The 22,066-nt window shown below is 43.9% G+C and overlaps 1 protein-coding gene across 1 annotated transcript in view; it reads right to left on the bottom strand.

Annotated features, from left to right (window-relative positions):
* rad50 (RAD50 double strand break repair protein) overlaps positions 1 to 22,066 on the bottom strand; it is a 142,427-nt gene that overhangs the window by 83,112 nt on the left and 37,249 nt on the right. Inside the window, exons 9-12 of the mRNA XM_033029880.1 lie at positions 21,685 to 21,878; positions 20,193 to 20,399; positions 13,934 to 14,116; positions 10,970 to 11,127 (exon numbers count right to left, since the gene is read on the bottom strand). Of these exons, the coding sequence (XP_032885771.1) occupies positions 10,970 to 11,127; positions 13,934 to 14,116; positions 20,193 to 20,399; positions 21,685 to 21,878 (742 nt within the window). The remainder of the gene's footprint in view (positions 1 to 10,969; positions 11,128 to 13,933; positions 14,117 to 20,192; positions 20,400 to 21,684; positions 21,879 to 22,066) is intronic.

Raw genomic sequence — 22,066 nt, 5'->3', positions numbered from 1 at the left:
ATATTCTTGGCTAGCTTACCTTCGTACCTCATCTTTTCTCCCCGTATTGTCTTTTTGGTTATCTTCTGCTGTTCTTTAAACATTACCCAATCCTCTTGCTTCCCGCTCATCTTTGCTACGTTGTACTTCTTCGCTTTAATTTTTATACTCTCCCTGACGTCCCTTGTCAGCCATGGTCGTCCCTTTCTCCCCTTGGAATCTTTCTTCCTCCTAGGAATGAACTGATCCCGCACCTTCTGTATTATTCCTAGAAACACCTGCCATTTTTGTTCCACTGTCATCCCTGCTAGTGTATCTTTCCAGTCAACTTTGGCCAGCTCATCCCTCATGACCCCATAGTCCCCTTTATTCAACTGCAACACTGACACCTCCGATCTACTCTTCTCCCTCTCCAATTGTAGATTAAACCTGACCATGTTATGGTCACTGCCTCCTAATGGCTCATTAACCTCGAGGTCCTTTATCAAATCCAGTTCATTATATAACACTAAATCCACAATTGCCTTCTCCCTGGTAGGCTCCAATAGAAGCTGTTCAAAGAATCCATCATGGAGGCACTCTACAAAGTCCCTTTCTTGGGGTCCAGTACCAACCTGATTTTCTGCATGTTGACTCACCAAGTTCCTCCAGCAAATTATTTGACCAAACAAACAGAAGGTGATTTGGTTGTTCAAGCCTTCTCCCCCATTCAATACAGTTGTGGATGACTCTCGACCTCTCTTACATATTGCATTCCAATTGATGTTGTCTTTGTCCAGAAATCTATACACTTCCTACATATATATTCAGCAATTTGTTTTCCATCACCTTCTGTGATGGGGATAACCACAGGTTCACCTGAATGAGGCATTTCTCATCATCCTGTCCATATCTTGACATAGTAACCTCTGGTTCTAGAAATGTTTACGAAAAACAGCTGCCATGTATCCATAGTTGAGCCAGGCAGGATTGTGTACATTTAGATCTGCTTTAATTTCCTCAAACTCTGGTAAATGTAGGGTTAGTTAACCCAAATGGTATTCAAATTTTCATTCTGAATCGACACAATCTCTCCTCGTATGATCGTCCTACTATTGCAGGACTGGGTACAATATTCCAAGTGCGTACTTAAGGGCCTGCCCCACTTAGGAGACCTAAACAGCAACCTCTGATGACCTTGCCCGCCACCCAAAAAAAAAAATCATGGTCAAGGTGACCTGCAACCTACTCCCACCTCCCACGCATATGTTGAAAACCTTCCTCCACTATGAAGAAAACCGGCTTCGACTCGGCCTGCGACTAAAAAATTATCGATTTTTAAAACGGCAACCTATTTTTAGTTGAGGCCGGTTTTAATCATGATGAAAAAATAGCAGAAACCTAGATGAAGCCTCGACAATGCGGAAACCACTTTCGACCATTAGGGAGAGTGACCAAAACCTCCTGTGACCTCATGGAAACCTTGGGTGGCGGGCAAGGTCACCAGAGGTTGCTGCTTAGGTCTCCTAAGTGTAGCAGGCCCTTAACCAACATCTTGTACAATTATAACATTATGTCCCAACTTCTATACACAATTCCAGCGTGTCAAACCTGCCTCCACAGTTTACCTCTGACGCCACTTTCAGGGCACTATGTATTTGTAGTGCCCGATCCCACCGTTTACAACACTCTCCCTGGAGGGCCCCATCGGTCAGGGTCTTAATGTTGCACGTGTATGTTTATTTTTAGTCACTGTAGTACACAAATACACACATCCTTTTCTATCTGAGCATTTCCAATTTGATCAACACTTAAATATTCAACCTTTTTGCTTTTTCTCTCAAACTGCACTACTCCATATTGATCCATATTATATTGTAGCTACCACATATTGTCAATTTTCACAACGTCTTTAATCATACAGAGCCTCTCTGTGTCTTCCTCAGAACTCACAGATTTAAAAGCTTTACTTTAAGTTCCCACCATCTGATCGAATGAATATTACTGGAACTGAATACTACTCTATTCCTACTCTCATACTATTCCTACTCTCCAGTTCCAGTTTGTCAACCAGTTTTAAATTCATGTCAATATTTACCACCAATTCTGTGCTCTATTTTGGCACCTACTATTGTTGTATGTGGCCAAATTCATCATATCCATTGCTTCTCCTTTTTCCATTCTAATAGATGTAACAATCTCCCTACCATTAATAAAAAGCCAACTGGATTGTAGTTTGTATGATTTATGAACTCATTTTGCAAAGCTACAGGGAGGGCATGGAATGTCCAGTCGGATGATACCAATCTGTACTCAGCAGAATCACTGTGGAAAGGAGGCAACGCTGACTTTTCCAACAATTTCAGAGAAAAGGATTGAAACAAAAATAAGAGACCTACATTTATACAGATTTTAAGTAACATTCAGAATATCTAAAGGTTTTGCAGCCAACAATGGAATTTCAAAGTGCACTTACCGCTTTAATGCAACAGCCAATTTTAACATACAAAATCTATAATAGCAAAGCACAAAGATTATATATATACACCGGGCAATTTCCCTAATCTTGGCCGCCTCATGAAACACAAGAGGACACAGAGTGCTGGAGTAACCTAGCAGTCAAGCAACATCTCAGGATAACAAGGTCAAGCCCCTTCTTCAGCTTGACCTCAATGAACATAAGGTGGTTTAAAATAAATCTCAACTGAGGGAGATGTCAGGGATACTAGCTCCACCTCAATCAACATGGCTTAGGAGGGTAGACACAAAATGCTGGAGTAACTCAGCGGGTCAGGCAGCAACTCTGGAGAAAAGGAATACTTGCTGTTTCGGGTCGAGACCCCTCATCAGATCTTTTCTCCAGAGATTCTGCCTGACCCGCTGAGTTACTCCTGCATTTTGCGTTTATCTTTGGTGTAAACCAGCATCTGCAGTTACTTCTTCCACATGGCTTAGGAGGTTTGGGTCCAATCCCTAGCTGTGCTCTCTAAAATCTCAATCCCTTGGAGGTCAGTCCAGTGAACTGTCTCCTTACCAGGATTGTCAGTCTGCCACTGAAGGATAAATCACCATTTGGAAGAAATAAATGACAATAGACAATAGGTACAGGAGTAGGCCATTCGGCCCTTCGAGCCAGCACCGCCATTCAATGTGATCATGGCTGATCATCCCCAATCAGTACCCCCCTTTTCCCCATATCCCCTGACTCCGCTATCTTTAAGAGCCCTATCCAGCTCTCTCTTGAAAGTATCCAGAGAACCAGCCTCCACCGCCCTCTGAGGCAGAGAATTCCACACTCACAACTCTCTGTGAGAAAAAGTGTTTCCTCGTCTCCGTTCTAAATGGCTTACCCCTTATTCTTAAACTGTGGCCCCTGGTTCTGGACTCCCCCAACATCGGGAACATGTTTCCTGCCTCCAGCGTGTCCAAACCCTTAACAATTTTATATGTTTCAATAAGATTCCCTCTCATCCTTCTAAACTCCAGTGTACATTCTCTCAGCATATCCCGGGAATTAACCTTGTAAACCTTGTAAACCTATGCTGCACTCCCTCAATAGCAAAATGTCCTTCCTCAAATTAGGGGACCAAAACTGCACACAATACTCCAGGTGTGGTCTCACTAAGGCTCTGTTCAACTGCAGAAGGACCTCTTTGCTCCTATACTCGAATCCTCTTGTTATAAAGGCCAACATGCCATTCGCTTTCTTCACTGCCTGTTGTACCTGCATGTTTACTTTCATAGACTGATGAACAAGGACTCCCAGATCCCGTTGTACTTCCCCTTTTCCCAACTTGACGCCATTTATATAGTAATCTACCTTCCTGTTTTTTATACCAAAGTGGATAATCTCACATTTCTCCACATTAAACGTCATCAGCCATGAATCTGCCCACTCCCCCAACCTGTCCAAGTCACCCTGCATTCTCATAGCATCCTCCTTACAGTTCACACTGCCACCCAGCTTTGTGTCATCTGCAAATTTGCTAATGTTACTTTGAATCCCTTCATCCAAATCATTGATGTATATTGTAAATAGCTGCGGTCTCAGCACCGAGCCTTGCGGTACCCCACTAGTCACTGCCTGCCATTCTGAAAGGGACCCGTTAATCCCTACTCTTTGTTTCCTGTCTGCCAACCACTTCTCGATCCATGTCAGCACTCTACCCTCAATACCATGTGCCCTAATTTTGCCCACTAATCTCCTATGTGGGAACTTATCAAATGCTTTCTGAAAGTCCAGGTACACTACATCCACTGGCTCTCCCTTGTCCATTTTCCCTGTTACATCTTCAAAAAATTCCAGATTAGTCAAGCATAATTTCCCCTTCGTAAATCCATGCTGACTTGGACCAATCCTGTTACTGCTATCCAAATGTGCGGCTATTTCATCTTTTATAATTGACTCCAGCGTCTTCCCCACTACCGATGTCAGGCTAACTGGTCTACAATTCCCTGTTTTTTCTCTCCCGCCTTTCTTCAAAAGTGCAATAACATTAGTTGCCCTCCAATCTACAGGAACTGATCCTGAGTCTATAGAATATTGGAAAGTTATCACCAATGCAGCCACGATTTCTAGAGCCACTTCCTTAAGTACCCTGGGATGAAGACCATCAGGCCCTGGGGATTTATCAGCCTTCAGTCCCATCAGTCTACCCAACACCATTTCCTGCCTAATGTGGATTTCCTTCAGTTCCTCCGTCATCTCAGATCCTCTGGCCACTACTATATCAGGAAGATTGTTTGTGTTCTCCTTTGTGAAGACGGATCCAAAGTACCTGTTCAAATCATCTGCCATTTCCTTGTTCCCCATAATGAAGACATAAATGAAGACAGAGGAAACAAGAAACTGATAGTATGTGCACTTCAGAAGCCTAAGACACTAGAGGCTTCTGGGTTAGTCTGAATCTGACAATGGGATGCAGAGGTCTATGGAGAGTTCACCAAAGTGCTTTCCTGCTGCTCTCTTGACATTTCAGCCAGGCACAACGATTTATATTCTACAGCCAAATAAGAATTATCTGCTGTTGAAAATACGGCAGTTAACATGGATGATAATAGTTAACAAAGGGTGGCCCAGATCCAAAAAAAAGCAATAAATAAAAAAAACACATTGTAAATCATCAATGTGTGAAAGAATCCCAACAACATTTGATATTCACGCCTTTACTTGACACCCTTTCTTTTCTTTCCTGCATTTGTAAATCATTAAATCCCATGGAAATGAACCAGTCCACGTTGGAACAAATATAGGATGAGTTGTGTAAGGAAATAAACCAGAAAGTGTTACACTGACTGCAGTTGTGAGCCAGCAGAAAAATCTACATCATTGGGTTGACAGTCATCGATGTTTCCACCTTTTTGGCCGATTCCGGTAACTTCTTGATGGTAAAGCACACAAACTAGCAATCTTCTCTCAATCTTTGCATGCTGTACATTTGCAAACTCAGCTGCCATTTTGTGGTTGGCACCCCTCATAGGTTCAGCACTCCTTTCCATTTCTCACCTGATAAGACTCAGAAGGTTCCCAAGACCTTTTATAGAAAATCTTTTAAGGGGGACAGAAGAGGAATCAACCCTATTACCAGAAAACTGTGATTAAAAATGGCAAAAAAAAAGTCCCCAAGCTATCTAAACGTAAGTGTAAATTGGTAATTTCACAGAGACTGCTTTATTTGGCAAAAAAAAAAGGGAATTACTCATTGAACCTTTCTAAAAGGGTGCATGAAAAAAAGTACATGATCGCTAAATCTGTAACATCCCTCAAATGTTTAACAACGAGCTTTGAGTCTGCTCTCCACCAGAAGTATTCATATTATTCCAGAGTTTTGTATCTTCACCTCCTTTCTCTCAACTTGGCGTCTGAGAAAAGAAGTCTAGAGGATAACTCAACAAAATGATTTCTTATACCTGGCCAATCATAAAAACTGTATGTCCTTCATGATTTTATACACCTCTATAAGATCACCCCTCGGTCTCAAGTTTGTTGGACTGAGCATAAGTGTTCAGCAAAATGGTCGCCGTGTCAATGCTTTGTCTTATCAATGTACAGTAGCCTGCAAAGAAGCAAAGTGTAGGCTCAGCGACCGTTTCGCTTAACACTTACACTCGACCTGCGAAGGTCTATTAGATCTCCATGTTGCTAATCACTTTAACTTCCCTTCCCATTCCCACATTGACTTTTCTGTTGTGGGCCTACTCCATTCCCAGAGAGGGGCCACAGGAAAATTGGAGGAATAGCACCTTATATTTCGCTTGGGTAGCTTACAAAGCAGTGGTATGAATAGTGAACAGTGAATTCTCCACTAATGCTAATACTCTCATATTAACTTGGGATAGATCCCATCAGCCCTGGGGACATCCAACTTAATGATCTTCAAGAGAACCAACGCCACCTTTTCCTTGAAGGTTTAAGGGCCTGTCCCACCTGGCCGTCAATTGCGCGCCATTTATGCAACCTCGTCGTCGCGTTGAGACGCACGGGTAGCGTGTGGGCGGCGCGGGACGGTCGCATGGAGAAAGGCGGCGGGGTATGGAGATGCGCGCGGTATCGTGCGGCGCTCCAGGATTTTGCAGTGCACAAAATCTTTGCGCGCCTCCGGCGTGACGTATCCCATACGCATGCGGACGTATTGCGGTCACACACTGACGTCCTGACCTCGTACGTGTAGTGCGTGATGAGCAAGCGCCGCCCACCTTTTACGCGTCATGGATATAAGCGCCACAATTTAAAAATGTGCATAGTTTCGTAGAGGACACCAAAATATACTAAACCGGAAAGTGCAAAAGTGAATTGATGCTTCACTTACAATGACTGCTTGGGTCCCTGGATTGTGGGTAAGGAAGAGGTTAAAAATAAAAATGTATCTCCTACAGCTGGATGAAGGAATGATATGAGAAGGGGTGAAGTTGGTAGAAATTGAAGAGCAAACCAGATAAGCGATACAAAATGCTGGAGTAACTCAGCGGGACTGGCAGCATCTCTGGAGAGAAGCAATGGGTGACGTTTCGGGACGAAACCCTTCTTCAGACTGAAGAAGAATCTCGTCCCGAAACATCATCCATTGTGTCTATCTTCAATTTAGTTCCTTCCTACAGATTAATTTGGTCTGCAGCTTGCTACTTTTCATTCACCTCTTTTTTTGAATAGGGGCATTACATCTGCAGTGTTCCAATTGCTCGCACCAGTCAAGGAACTGGAACATTTTAGAAAATCACCATAAACATCATAAACTGGGTAAATATCATAAACTGGGTATTCAAATGACGTTGCGCGTCAGTCACAACCAGCCTGTCACGTAAATGATGGCCAAGTGGGACAGGCTCTTTAGGGGAATGAGACTTAGGGGATGCACAGTGGCGCAGAGGTAGAATTGCTGCCTTATAGCACTAGAGACCCAGGTTCGATCCCAACTATGTCTGCTGTTGAAGGAGTGTGGCATAGGTTCACCAGGTTAATTCCCGGGACGGCGGGACTGTCATATGTTGATAGAATGGGCTTGTATACTCTGGAGTTTAGAAGGATGAGAGGAGATCTTATTGAAACATTTAAGATTATTTAAGAGTCTGTCCCACGAGCATGCGACTGCATGCGGCAAGCGCGACCTAAAGTAGGTATGTTGCAAAGCCTACCTGAAGCGTCTTTGAAAATCTGCCGCTGAGGGTGTGCGCGATTTTGGCGCCGTTTAGAGGGGGCGGGTTTAAAACGCGATTTTCTCTAGGCTGTTCAAATCGAAGATGTTCAGCCTAGTTAATTATTAACGAAAAATCGCTGGAAGACCCCGTCGCAAAAGCTATTATTAGGTTTAAAGGCCTTGAATAATAGTTATAGTAGTTTAAAAATCAATCTCTAAACCCGCGACCGCCAGCAACCGCAGGGTCTCATAAAGCAGATAGCAGAAGGTATGCTGCATATTTTTACATTAAAAAGGGCTTCTAAAGATCCCTTTATACAAAGTTTAATATTGCGAGTAGCTCAATTTGGGCCCATTATATCGCGCAGTATTTTTCTGGGCATTTGAGGCACAAATCTACCGCAATGTGAACGTTCTAAACCAGCGCGTTCCACAGGGACCCACTAGAAAGCTGATTTAAATGGGCATTTATTTACAGCAATTGAACACTGAATTCCTTCCATTTGGCCTATAAATTAATGTAAATGAGATTTAAAAATCATGTTTTATTGTGAATTATTTGTGAATATTATTTGGACATTTAGGCTATTTAAAAATGTTAATCATTTATTAAGAAATGGATAGATGTTTAGATCTAGTAATTGAAGTCTGAAATTAGCTACAATTAGGTAACTAACTAATTATATGCTTTAATTTCAGGTCATCCAAGTAAGATTATTTTATATTTGTTTCAGAATGCTTCAATCTATGATAACTGAAAATTTCATTCAGTTCTCTTAATTTTTAAGAAAGTTATGGGCTTTTGACTGTTCACGATCACAACTTTTTTGTTATGTCCATAGAAAATCAATAGGGAACAAGATGCTCATTTCCGAGTATGAAAATGGCCATAACTTTTTAAATACTTGAGATATGAAAGTGAATTAGGTGTCAAATTAAACTTATTTTTATGCTTTATCTGATGGGATAAATTACAGACTTGATTTTTAAAATCTCAAAATTTTGTAACATTGCTACCTAAAGGGCCGGTCCCACCAGCATGCGGCAAGCGCGACCTAACGTGGTCGCTTGAGCTGTACGGCCTCACGGGTCGGTCCCACTTCAATCGCCAGAGCCGTATGGAGTTCTGAGGAGCTGGTCCCGACATCGCGCGGGGCACCGAAAAACTGACCTGTTTAAAAATTCCGCGCGGCAACGGCCTGCCGCCTCGACGCCGTGCACTCACTCGACCTCCGCGAAACACCCGCTTCTGGTTTGGTCGCGCTTGCCGCATGCAGGCGCATGCTGGTGGGACCGGCCCTTTAGGTCACGCTTGCCGCATGCAGGTCGCATGCTCGTGGGACAGGCCCTTAATGGTTTGGACACACTGGAGGCAGGAAACATGTTCCTGATGTTGGGGGAATCCAGAACCAGGGACCACAGTTTAAGAATAAGAGGTAAGCCATTTAGAACGGAGACGAGGAAACATATTTTCCCACAGAGAGTTGCGAGTCTGTGGAATTCTCTACTTCTGAAGGCGGTGGGGGGGGGGGGGGGGTCCGGTTCTCTGGATGCTTTCAAGAGAGTTAGATAGCGCTCTTAAAGATAGTGGAGTCAGGGGATATGGGGAGAAGGCAGGAATGGGGGTACTGATTGTGGATGATCAGCCATGATCACATTGAATAGTGGTGCTGGCTCAAAGGGCCGAATGGCCTGCTCCTGCACCTATTGTCTATTGTCTGTATGGCGTTTGTACATTCTCCCTATGACTGCGTGAGTTTTCTCCTGGTGCTCCGGTTTCCTCTCACACTCCAAAGTTTGGAGGTTAATTTGGCTTTGATAAAAATAAAATTGTAAAATTGTCCCTGGTGTGCAGGATAGAGCTAGTGCACTGGGTGATCGCTGGTCGGCACCGACTCGGTGGGTCGAATGGCTTGTTTCCAAGGTGCATCTCTGTTGTCTAAAGTCCTAATTAGCACACATGGAAATAATCAACTATCTAAATGGAAGGGTAAAAATATTGATTAAAAATGGGGAAAAATGTTCAGTGATGATTATTCTCACTCTTTTTCAGCAACAAGTCTTGGACTTTGCTACTGAGAATACTAGTCCTCCTCTTATCCACAGGAGACTAAAGATTTTTCTCCTGAAACAATCTGATATCATGACACAAGGTGAAATCTTTGAACCACAATCTTGCCGGTTGCATTCAGTTTTATCGGTCGTACTTGTTGTTAAAAAGAACATTAATACATTCATGCTGTTATGATTTATCATATTATTATATTTATCATACACAGACCTACCGTATAGTGGTGCCACATCAATAGAACTATGCTAAAACACATAGCGCTACAGTAACTCAGCGGGTCAGGCAGCATCACTGGAGCATATGGATGGGTGACAATTTCCAGTTGGGTCCCTTCTTCAGTCTGAAGAAGAGTCACGACCCAAAACGACGGCTATCCATGTCCTCCTGCGATGCTTCTACACACGCTGAGCTACTCAAGTATTTTGTGATTTATTCATGATTCCAGCGTCACATAACTAAAACACGTGCCACTAAACTTTTAAAACTTTCAACATCAGGACATAAGGTTTGGCCTGCAGAGAACTAGTTCAACAAGTGGCTCATTAGATGCCAAGGCACAGAATGCAGATTTATGGTATGCTAAATGTACTTGATCGTAAAAATCTTGCATGCCCGGCGACCATTTCGCCAAACATTTGCAAATGGTCGGCCAAGGCCTACTGGATATCCTGGCTGCTAACAATGTGAACTCCCTTCCCATTCCCATACTGAGCTTTCTGTCCTGGGCCTCCTCCATTGCAAGAGTGAGGCTACATGCAAACTGGAGGAACAAACACTCATTGGGTTATAGCCAACAACCCAATGGTATGATCATTGAAGTCTCCAATTTTAGGTGACTAGCCTCCCCTCCACCCTCCTTTTCCCCCATACCCTTCTCTTCCCTGAGCCCCACGTGCGCACGCACCCATTTCACCCATCCCCCTCCACCCTTTTACCTTCCTCTGGCTTCCCAATTCGCACTTCTATCCTTATCTCACATCTTTTGTCTTTTCATCTCTGGCCTTTGTTTAACCATCCGCCTATCAAGAACCCCCCTCACCTGTATCTATCTCCAACTCGCCAAGCTTTGTCCTGCTCCTTTTCCTTTCCACCTCTCTGCCCCCACCCCACCACAATATGTGAAGAAGGTTCCCGATCGGAAATGGCACATATCATGTTCTCCCGTTGAGTTACTCCAGCACTTTGTGTTTTTTTTTGTTGTAAACCAGCATTGCAGTTTCTTCCTTTGCACACGGTGCCACGTATTTTAACAATACTAACTCACACCTCAGCAATGTTTTCCCGAAACAGTAACTCTCGTACTTACTTCAACTTAAATAACTTTTCCCGAGTTTTGTTGACCTCGTGATCCTTTGCATGGAGCCAGTCGTCCAGCTGCTTCTTGTTGGGGAAATAGCCCAACAGTGTTGTCAGTTCCTCATTGTGTCTTGACTTTATCTTCCTGATCTGTTCCTCCTTGTCAGCCTAGCAAAGAATGAAAAAATCCACAAGAATTAAGTGAATGCAGTGTTTTACCCAGTGTAGGGGAAATCAGAGGACATAGGTTTAAAGTGAGACTTTTTCCACACTGAGGGTGGTGGGTAGATGGAATGAGCTGCCAGAAGAAGTATTTGAAGCAGTTAAGGGCCTGTCCCACGAGCATGCAATTCCATGCAAGCGCGACCTAACGTGGTCGCTTGAGCCGTACGGCCTCGCGGGGCCGGTCCCACTTCGATCGCCGGAGCCGTATGGAGTTTTGCGGAGCTGGTCCCGACATCGCACGGGGCTCCGAAAAACCGTGTTCAAAAATTCCGCGCGGCAACGGCCTGCCGGCCCACAGCCGTGCGCACCGCCTTGCCGGGCGTGCGCAGCGTCTCGACACAGTACGCAGCGTCTTGACACCGTACGTCGCGTGCGAACTTCCTGCGGACTTCGCTCGAACTTCACGTCACTCACTCGACCTCCGCGCGGCCCCCGCTTCCGGTTTGGTCGCGCTCGCCGCATACAGGCGCATGCTGGTGGGACCAGCCCTGTACGGGGATCACTCGACCTCCGCGCGGCCCCCGCTTCCGGTTTGGTCGCATGCTCGTGGAACAGGCCCTTAAGTCTAACAATATATAAGACATTTGGACATGTACATGGAGAGGAGAAGTTTAGAGGGATATGGACCAAATGCAGGCAAGAGGGCCTAGTGTAGTGGGGCACTTTGCATACAGCCCAGTAAAATCATGGATTGACACAAGGAAATGCAGATGCGGGTTAACAACAAAAAACTCAAAGTGCTGGAGTATCTCAATGGTTCAGGCTGCATCTCCGAAGGTCATGAATATGGGACTTTTTGGATTTAGACCTTTCTTCAAACTTTTTCTCCAGTCTGAATTAGGGTCCCGATCTAATACATCACCAATCCATGTCCTCCAGAACTAATTTTTAACCCGCTGAGTTGTATCATCACTTTGTGTATTTTTAAATGGACTGACGCTCTACCATGGACTGATGTTTCCTGAAGAAAGGTTGGATAAGATAATGGTAGTGAGCGAATCATTGGATTTAGTAATTATGTTACTAGTTTTTATTTTTATTTTTAGATATAAAGGGCGGAAACAGGCCCTTTGGCCCACTGAGTCCGTGCTGACCAGAGATCCTTGCACACTAACACTCTCCTACACACACTAGGGGCAATTTACAATTTTACCAAGCCAATTAACTATAAACCTGTAGGAGGAAAGCGGAGCACTCGAGAAAAACTCACACAGGTCATGGGAAGAACGTACAAACTCCGTAGAGATAGGACCTGTCGTCAGGATCGAACCTGGGTCTCTGGCACTGCACTACAGTGCCACCCTAACTAACTAGAAATTAATTTGACAATGCTCCAGTTCCTCTGGTTTAGAACTTAGTAAATTTTGTCTGATGTTTTAACAATTCACTTCATGTCTGCTAAGGAAGAAGAAAAACTGGGCAGCCAGTCCACTGGCTGAGCATTGCACCCTCACCCTCCCCAGACAGTTTTTAGTACCTTTGCTTGAACCATCAGGCACACTAATTTACTGAGAACATGTGCATCACATGGTTAACAGGTAAATCTGAGGATGTTACTGGGCTCAGTAACCCTGTCTTAATACTGTTGCTTGGCATACAGCAGAGGGCATATTGCAGCTTAGTAGAAGTGGAGTACAGACAGATATAGATCATGGCAATTCAGCAGTGGCTCAGCTGCTGCCTCATATTGCCAAAGACCTGGGTTCGATACCGACCTCAGGTGCCATCTGTGTGGAGTTTGCACATTCTCCCTGTGATAGCGTGGGTTTTCTCCCTGTGACCGCATGGGTTTTCACTGGTTTTCCCCCATGGGTTTGCAGGTTAACAGGTTTCTGTAAATTGACTCTAACGTGTAGAGGGTGGAGGAAAAAGTGGGACAACATAGAACTCGTGTGTGAATGCATATCGATGGTCAGCGTAGCCTCAGTGGGCCGAAGGGCCCGGTTCTATGCAGTATCACCCAAGTAAAAGGTAAAGAATTGCTAACTCTAATAATGACAGCATCTAAGCTGGTTTTCTGATGTCATCATAAATTGGAAAACAAACATCAAATATTTGTTAATTATTTAGGAAAACGCTAAATAAGCCAGTTTTTCTTTCTGGAGGCATCAGACACTACCACAATGTTAATAACAGAACAAGCTGTTGTGGATTGTTTGAGGAGAGTGACCCATGCCGACAAAGATGCCCCATGTACACCAGTCCCACCTGCCCGCGTTTGGCCCATATCCCTCTCAACCTTCTCTATCCATGTATCTGTCCAAATGTGGGCAGCTGTAGAATCTGAGAGGTGTTGATGGGAATGATGGGAGAACAAAAACAGGATTAGTGTAGGGTCAGTGTAAATGGAAGTTCGAGGCTTTACATTGACGTGATGAGCTGCAAGAGATGTTTCTGTTCCATGAAACTCACCGTATCTAGATTTTAAACTTTAGAGAGACAATGCGGAAACAGGCCCTTTCGCCTGCCGGCCAGCGATCCCTGTGCACCAACACTATCTTAGGGACAATTTCCAATTTTTTCCGAAGCCAAATTAACCTACAAAACTGTGCGTCTTTGGAGTGTGGAAGAAAACCGGAGAAAATCCACACTGTCACAAGGAGAACATACAAACTCCGTAAAGACAGCGTCAGAGGTCAGGATCGAACCCGGGAGTCTGCCGCTGTAAGGCCACAACTCAACTGTGCCCCCCCCCCCCCCCCCACCACTCCCCCACCACTCCCCCCCCCCCCCCCGCCCAGGTGTTCACCTTGTCTTTTTGCAGCATTTCTAGCTGAGTCCTAGTTGTGGTGTGTGTGTTTATTGTCTCCATTTCTTGATCCAGTTTCCGCAAGGACCTGTCCAGATTTTCCTTCTCTTTCCGTAGATCTGCCACTTCAGTATTCAGGCCTGCCACGTTGCTGCTGGCCACAGCATGGTCCAGATCCCGCTCCTACAATGCCAACAAGTTCAACACGTGAGAAGTCTCCGAGGGGAGATAGTTAATTGAGGGAGAGAAAACATACCATGAATCAAAAGAACATCAGAATTTTCAACACTTAATTAATATACAAAATTCCAAACGTAAATTGCTGTAATTCCAAACTAAACTAAAACAAAAGCAAAGGTCTCCGTCAGGTTGGGAAAGGGAGAAGCCAAAGACACAAGAATAACTTTGCCCGCTTCTGAGAAAAGCTCAGATGAAAGCTCTTAATTTAAGGATACATTTTCTAATCGCCCTATTTACCTTGCTGCGGTTCTCAAACTTTGTCTTTTATCTACACTTTCACTGTAGTTGTAACCTGTATAGTTTGATTGCAAGTTTTTATGGTACGATTTATTCGGAGAGCGCACAAAACTGAACTGTTCATTGTATCTCGGTATCACATTATGTGATAATCGTAAATTGACATAATAAACCTTTATCAAATATCTAAAGTGAAATATTAACTCATAGGTAGACACAAAATGCTGGAATAACTCAGCGGGACAGGCAGCATTTCTGGAGAGAAGGAATGGGTGACGTTTTGGATCGAGGCCCTACTCCAGACTGATGTCAAGGTAGTGGGCGAGACAGAGATAGAATGTAGGGGATGGGGAGAGGAGGGGAGGGAATGGGGAGAGAAGGGGATGGAGAGAGAGGGAAAGCAAGGGCTATTCGAAGTTAGAGAAGTCAATGTTCATACTGCTGGGGTATAAGCTACCCAAGCGAAATATGAGGTGCTGTTCCTCCAATTTGTGCTGGGCCTCACTCTGACAATGGAGGAGGTCCAGGACGGAACGGGCAGATTGGGAATGGGAGGGAGAATTAAAGTGCTGAGCCATCAGGAGATCATGTGTTTAAGACGGACTAAGCGGAGGTGTTCAACGAAACGATCGCCGAGCCTGCGCTTGGTCTTGCCGATATACAGGACCGACACCTGGAACAGCGGACACAGTAGATGAGGTAGGAGGAGGTGCAAGTGAACCTCTGCCTCACTTGAAAAGGCTGTCAGGGTCCTTGGATGGAGTCAAGGGGGGAGGTAAAGGGACAGGTGTTGCATCTCCTGCAGTTGTGGGGGAAAGTACCTGGGGATGGGGTGGAAGGGACGAGTTTACCCTGGAGTTGCGGAGGGAATGGTCTCTGCGGAAAGCAGAAAGGGGTGGAGATGGGAAGATGTGGCTACTAGTGGGATCCTGTTGGAGGTGGCGAAAATATTGGAGGATTATATGCTGTATGCGACGGCTGATGGGGTGGAAGGTGAGGATAAGGGGGACTGTCCTTGTTACGAATGGGGGGAGGGGGAGCAAGAGCGGAGCTGCGGGATATCTAGGAGACCCTAGTGAATGCCTCATATATAATGGAAGAGGGGAACCCCCATTCCCTAAAGAATGAGGACATCTGCGATGAAATATTAACTTAATTTCACTTGACAAACATAAATACCTAACCAGCTGAGTTTAATTTTCCCAGCAATTTTTACTTTTAACATGTGTTGGTCCATTAAATCTTATATTTGTTGGTGCTGCCTCTCTGTATTCGTCCCTGCATAATTATATCCATACTCTTGAATACATGTTCATTGCGAAAAAAAGGTTACGAGAAGACATATTTTACAGAGAAGATTGTGAACATTTGCAAGGACATTGTCAAAATTGGAAATTTTCACGATGGGAAAATAAGTGGTTTTCTTTTGAACAAATGAGTGTGACCAAGATGCACTGCCACCCAAATCATTTTATTAAATTAAATTTCCAATATGCTTCATAATCTCAGAAATTGAACCATGAAAAGGTAATGGATTCATCCACCTTGAATAATGCAAAAAAGAAACATAATCATAATTAAGATTGTTCCGTGTATAATTATCATTGTTCCCTGAATGTGGCATCGCAGGTGGTTAGGATGGTAAAGGAGGTTTTTCATAGGGTCATAAGTGATAGGTTTTTGGTACGCTGGCCTTCATCAGTCAGGGTATTGAATATAGAAGTTAAGATGTTATGCAAGACATCATTTTACAGTTGTACATTTGGAATACTCTGTACAGTTTCAGTGATTCTGCTATAGGAAGAATGTCATTAGACTGGAAAGAGTGCAGAGATGATTTACACAAATGTTGCATGGGCTTGAGGGGCTGAGCTATAGGGAGAGGTTGGGTAGGCCAGAACTTTATTTCTTGGAGCACAGGAGGCTGAGATATATAAAATCATGAGGGGAATAGATAGGGTGAATGCTGAGTCTATTACACAGGGTAAGGGAACCAAAAAACAGACATACATTTAAGGTGAGGGGTTAATTGGAACATGAGGGACAACATTTTCCACGCAGAGGGTGGTGGTATATGGAACAGGCTGCATGAAGTGGCAGTTGCGACAGGTATTATAACATTTAAAGGATATTTACATGTTTTTTTATCCATTTTATCCTTCTGTTTAATTTTGTGTTGCACGGGGAGTCAAATGCAACGGAATTTCGTTTATAATTGCATATATCGATGTATTTCTAAATGACAATAAAGTTTTAATTGATTGATTGATTGATTGATCGATGTACGTGGATAGGAAAGGTTTAGAGGGATATGGATCAAATGTAGGCAAATGGGATGACCTAAGATGGGTCTTTTAGGTAGGAATAGATGAGTTCGGCAGAAGGACCTGTTTCATGCTGTATGACTACAAAGTTCTTGAATCAAATCATAAATCTTGCCAAAGGCATGTGTGGAAAGCTCCGAGGTTCTGTGCCATTTACTAGTCACGCAAAAGTTGCAAAGGTGTGAAGTTCATGAGATTGATCTGAGCTATTTTGAACTCTGCAAAAAATACACCAATCCCTTGTGGTCTACTGAGCCTCTGATCTCAAACGTAGATTCTGCAATGATAAAACATCTCCCAAAGTGCTGGGCAAAGCCTTCATAAAATAAGTTTCTGTCTCAAAGGAAGATATGACCAACTAAAACTCAATCAAAAGACTCAACAACTGTTGCAATGCCATGTAACAAACAAAGGAAAAAACAAATAATCGCTCTCAAAACCTCGAGAGCACAAATTTAGTTTCCTACTGCTTTGCATTTCAGGATTAATAATTTATTTTGTATTACACACACTTCAGTCCATCAAGCAAAAAACTTTAGTCTAAAAGGCCAAACACATTAAAAAAAATCAGTCTGCATTATGTGCATACATGCAGTCTACTAGATAAACAGTGATATCAAATGGTGTGCAACATTCCTTTTGAAGTCACTTACTAAATTAACCTGTTCATCCAAGGCACATGAATCATGCAAGCTTTATGTCTCACAAATCCATTCTCAGTTGGAGAGTTGAAGATGGCTCAAACAGTAGATGCTGATGCTGGTTAATACAAAGAACTGCAGACGCTGGTTAATACACAAAAGGATACAAAGTGCTGGAGTAACTCAGGTCAAGCAGAGATTCCAGAGATTATGGACAGGTGACGTTTCGGGTCGAGACCATTCTTCAGTCTGAAGAAGGGTATCGACCTGAAAGGTCACCTATCCATGTTCTCCAGAGATGCTGCCTAACTTGCTGAGTTACTCCAGCACTGTGTGCCCTTTTGAAGATGGCTTTCCGTATTATCCAGCCGACCAGCGTTAACTGGTTTACTGTGGAGAAACACACGGCAACAACCTCCAGGCAAGGTGTCCATATTCAAAATATTGTTGATTCCAAAATGAGAATAGCAAGTACTTATTAAATTCAGTACAACTTCTGTACATCTGCGAGACCAAGCGCAGGCTCAGCGATCGTTTCATTGAACACCTCTGCTCAGTCCGCCTTAACCTACCTGATCAGCACTTTAACTCCCCCTCCTATTCCCAATCTGACCTTTCTGTCCTGGGCCTCCTCCATCGTCAGAGTGAGGCCCAGAGCAAATTAGAGGAACAGCACCTCATATTTCGCTTGGGTAGTTTACACCCCAGTGGTATGAACATTTTCTCTAACTTCAAATAGCCCTTGCTTTTCCTCTCTCTCCATCCCCTCCCCCTTCTCAGTTCACCCACCTGTCTTACTGTCTCCGAGTGCATTCTATCTCTGTCCCGCCCACTCCTGACACCAGTCTGAATGAAGAAGGGTCTCGATCCGAAACGTTACCCGTTCCTTCTCTCCAGAGATGCTGCCTGTCCCGCTGAGTTACTACAGCATTTTGTGTCTACCTTCAATTTAAACCAGCATCTGCAGTTCTTGCTTACACATCTGCAGTTCTTTCCTACATATTAAATTCAGGCATTGATAGGGTGGACACAGAACCTTACTCCCAGGATGGAAATATTAAATACTAGAGAACATAGTTTCAAGGTGAGAGGTGCTAAGTTTAAAGGAGATGTGCGGGAAGATTTTGTTTTCAAACAGAGGGTGGTGTGTGCCTGGAACGTGCTGTCGTGGTTGCTGATGAAGCCAGATACGATAGCGGCATTTCAGAAACTTATGGATATGTACGTCGATATGTAGTGAATGGAGAGACATTGATGATGTGCAAGCAGATAAGAATTGGCTTGGGCATCATTTTTGGGCATTGATATTGTGGGCCAGAGGGCCTGATTCTGTGCTGCTCTGCTCTATGTTTTATTAGGCAGGTTTGATGAAAGGTCATAAATGTGAAATATTAACTGCACTTGTCATGTAGAAACAATATGATCATGATTGATCATGCAAAATCAGTATCCCATTCCTGCTTTCTCCCCATATCCCTTGATTCCGTTAGCCTTAAGTGCTATATCTAACTCTCTCTTGAAAACATCCAGTGAATCGGCCTCCACTGCCTTCTGTGGCAAATAATTCCAGATTCACAACTCTGCGTGAAAATGTTTATCCTCATCTCTGTCCTAAATGGCCTACCTCTTATTTATAAACTGTGACAAACTGTGACTCCTGGTTCTGGGCTCCCCCAACATTGGGAACATTTTTCCTGCATCTAGCCTGTTCTATCCCTTAAGAATTTTATATGTCTCTATAGCATCCCCTCTCATCCTTCTAAATTCCAGTGAATACAAGCCCAGTTAACCCATTCTTTCATCATATGTCAGTCCCGCCATCCCGGGAATTAATCTGGTGAACCTACGCTGCACTCCCTCAATAGCAAGAATGTTCTCCCTCAAATTAGGAGACCAAAACTGTACACAATACTCCAGGTGTGGTCTCACCAGGGCCCCGTACAACTGTAATAGGACCTCCTTGCTCCTATACTCAAATACTCTCGCTATGAAGGCCAAAATGCCATTTGCTTTCTTCACTGCCTGCTGTGCCTGCATGCTTACTTTCAGTGACTGATGTACAAGGACACCCATGTCTCGTTGCACCTCCCCTTTTCCTAATCTGACACCATTCAGACAAAAGTCTGCCTTCTTGTTCTTGCCACCAATGTGACAAGAACATTGTTCTTGCCACCAATGTGACAATGTTCTTCTTGTTCTTGCCACCAATGTGACAAGGTTTTGATTGTACCGCTGCTGGCAAATTCATTTCACTGCACTTATATGTGTGACGAATAAAACTGATTGATTGATTGATTGATTGATGTGGATAAGCTCACATTTATCCACATTACACTGCATCTGCCATGCATCTGCCCACTCACCCAACCTATCCAAGTCACCCTGTAGCCTTACAGCATTCTCCTCGCAGCTCACATTGCCACCCACCGTTGTGCCATCCACAAACTGGGAGATGTTACATTTAATTCCTTCGTCTAAATCGTTAATATATATATTGTAAATAACTGTAAATAAAGTAATTATTTAAGCCCACTGCTTTACTTATGAGTTGCACGTCTCAGTAGCAGTGCATAACATCGCATGCAGCCGTTTCCGCAAACCAGCCAGCTGCTCTCGTGGATGCGCCCATGTGTCTCTGCGCCAAATAATACATTTATGCGAGTGCAGTGCCACTTCCATTTCCGACTTAAGTAACATCTGATACACACGAGTCCGCGGGACGTAACCCTTCTGTAAGTTGGGGAGAGTCTGTATATACACGCTAGTGAGATAATGATCAAAGAGTAATTCATTTGGGGAATCCCACTGCTGCCTTACCGCTTTGTTCAACTCTTGCTCGAGTTCCTGCAGTCTGTCTGAAGACCCCTCCAGTTGCTGCAGACCCACTTTAATATTCGTCAGCTCAGCTTGCCTCTTGCTCTGAATGTCCGTCTTCAGTTCGATTGTTCGCTCTAATCCTGTCTTCTTATCTCTAAGATCGTCAACCTGCCTTTGTTTTGCTGCTTCGTTATCAGTGTATTCTCTCTGTTGATAGCAATTATTGATCGCTGAATGAAGGCAACAGGTTACATCGATCATCAGAACACTTCGGACATTTTAGGAGCAAGGAGTTGGGCAAATTCAAAAAGGAGCCTGATCGTGACTCCAGTTAACAGTTTAATAAGCATTTATATATGTTTATTGTGTAATCTGTTATTGAGCTAGACAATAAAGCTCATATTTGGGAATGAATTAAAGCATATATAAATGCTTTCATTCATTCCCAAGTTAAACATATTATATTGTTCAGCTCAATAACAGATTACACAGTCATTAGAGTTAATTAACCACAGAACATCCCAAATGATTGTAAAGCTGAATACGTCTGGGACATTGGCATGGTTGAAGCACAGAAGTCAAATTTTCACCCAGCAAATGTTCTCCCTCACAATGCAGTGTAAGAATAACCAGATAATTTGTGCTAGTCATATCGACAAAAGGCTAAGAGATGCAACACTTGACAAGAACAAATTACAGGCCAATTGTTTGCAATGGCCACAATGATGGGATATTGGAGATACATATTCATAGCTTAAACCTTCTCTTCGCAACCTTTTGTCCTTGGCCCCCTCCATTGCCAGAATGAAGCTACCCACTTCTCTGGGGGAAAGCACCTTATATTCCACTTAGGCTATCAGCCCAGCGGTATAAACATTGAATTCTCTAAAAGCTCCCTCTTGCCGGTGACCATCCCCCATCACATTGTGCTCCCATCTCCCCCACCCCGACAGGCACCCTGATCCTTCCCCTTCCTCTGTACACTCATCTCCCATCTCAGTCTCTCATTCCCCTTTCATCCCCCGTCATCTACCGCCTGTATCCCTCTCTGGCTTTATATTTCACTCCTCTTCACTCCTTGTCTGACACCCTTTGTCTCCATTTCATCTCTAGCCTTTGTCACTAACTCCTCCTGTCAGCCCTCACCTGTATCCATGTATCACTTGCCAGGCTTTGTCCCGCCCCCAACTCTCTTTTCCACCTTTCTCCTCGCTTCTGCAATCAATCCGAAGAAGGAACCTGACCCGAAACACTGCCTGTCCATCTCCTCCGCGGATGTTGCCTGACCCCCTGAGTTCCACTAGCACTTTGTGCTTTGCATAGTGAACTTATCTTGGACTTGTCCCTGCCTTGCAGAGGTGAACACAAATGATAATGAGGATGGCCCGAGTTCTCTTCCCAGCTAGTTTGAAAACAATGGGTGGACAAGGGAATAGACTTAAAGTGGAGCATGAGGTAACTGTACGATTACATCCAAAAAACGAGGCCTCACCAGTAATTGATTGGCTGCTTCCTTCTCTTGTTCCAACCTCACATTCAGCTGCTGACGGAAACTATCAAACTGGCGATCACTGAAAGGTGCTCGCTCATAGCCATCCAACTCCAGATGCCTGGCCAGGGAGTGGACCAGAGAGTCTCGTCTCCTGATGCTTTCCTGCTGACGGTCTGCTTCGACCTGAAGTCGTCCTAGAAAACCAAGAAACAGGATGGCGGGGTGGTGTAGGGAGGAGAAATCATTAACTGATGAAAACCAGCTACAAATGGCATTAGTAAAATGACACTGTCCTCTTGCCAGTCTTTGATATTGATTCAGAATGCAAACAAGCACTCGTCTTTTTTTAAACAGTACATCTTTTTTAAACCACAGCACATCA

The sequence above is a fragment of the Amblyraja radiata genome, chromosome 11 (assembly GCF_010909765.2).
Source record: "Amblyraja radiata isolate CabotCenter1 chromosome 11, sAmbRad1.1.pri, whole genome shotgun sequence".
Taxonomy (NCBI): Eukaryota; Metazoa; Chordata; class Chondrichthyes; order Rajiformes; family Rajidae; genus Amblyraja; species Amblyraja radiata.
This window is presented reverse-complemented; position numbering and strand designations above follow the sequence as displayed.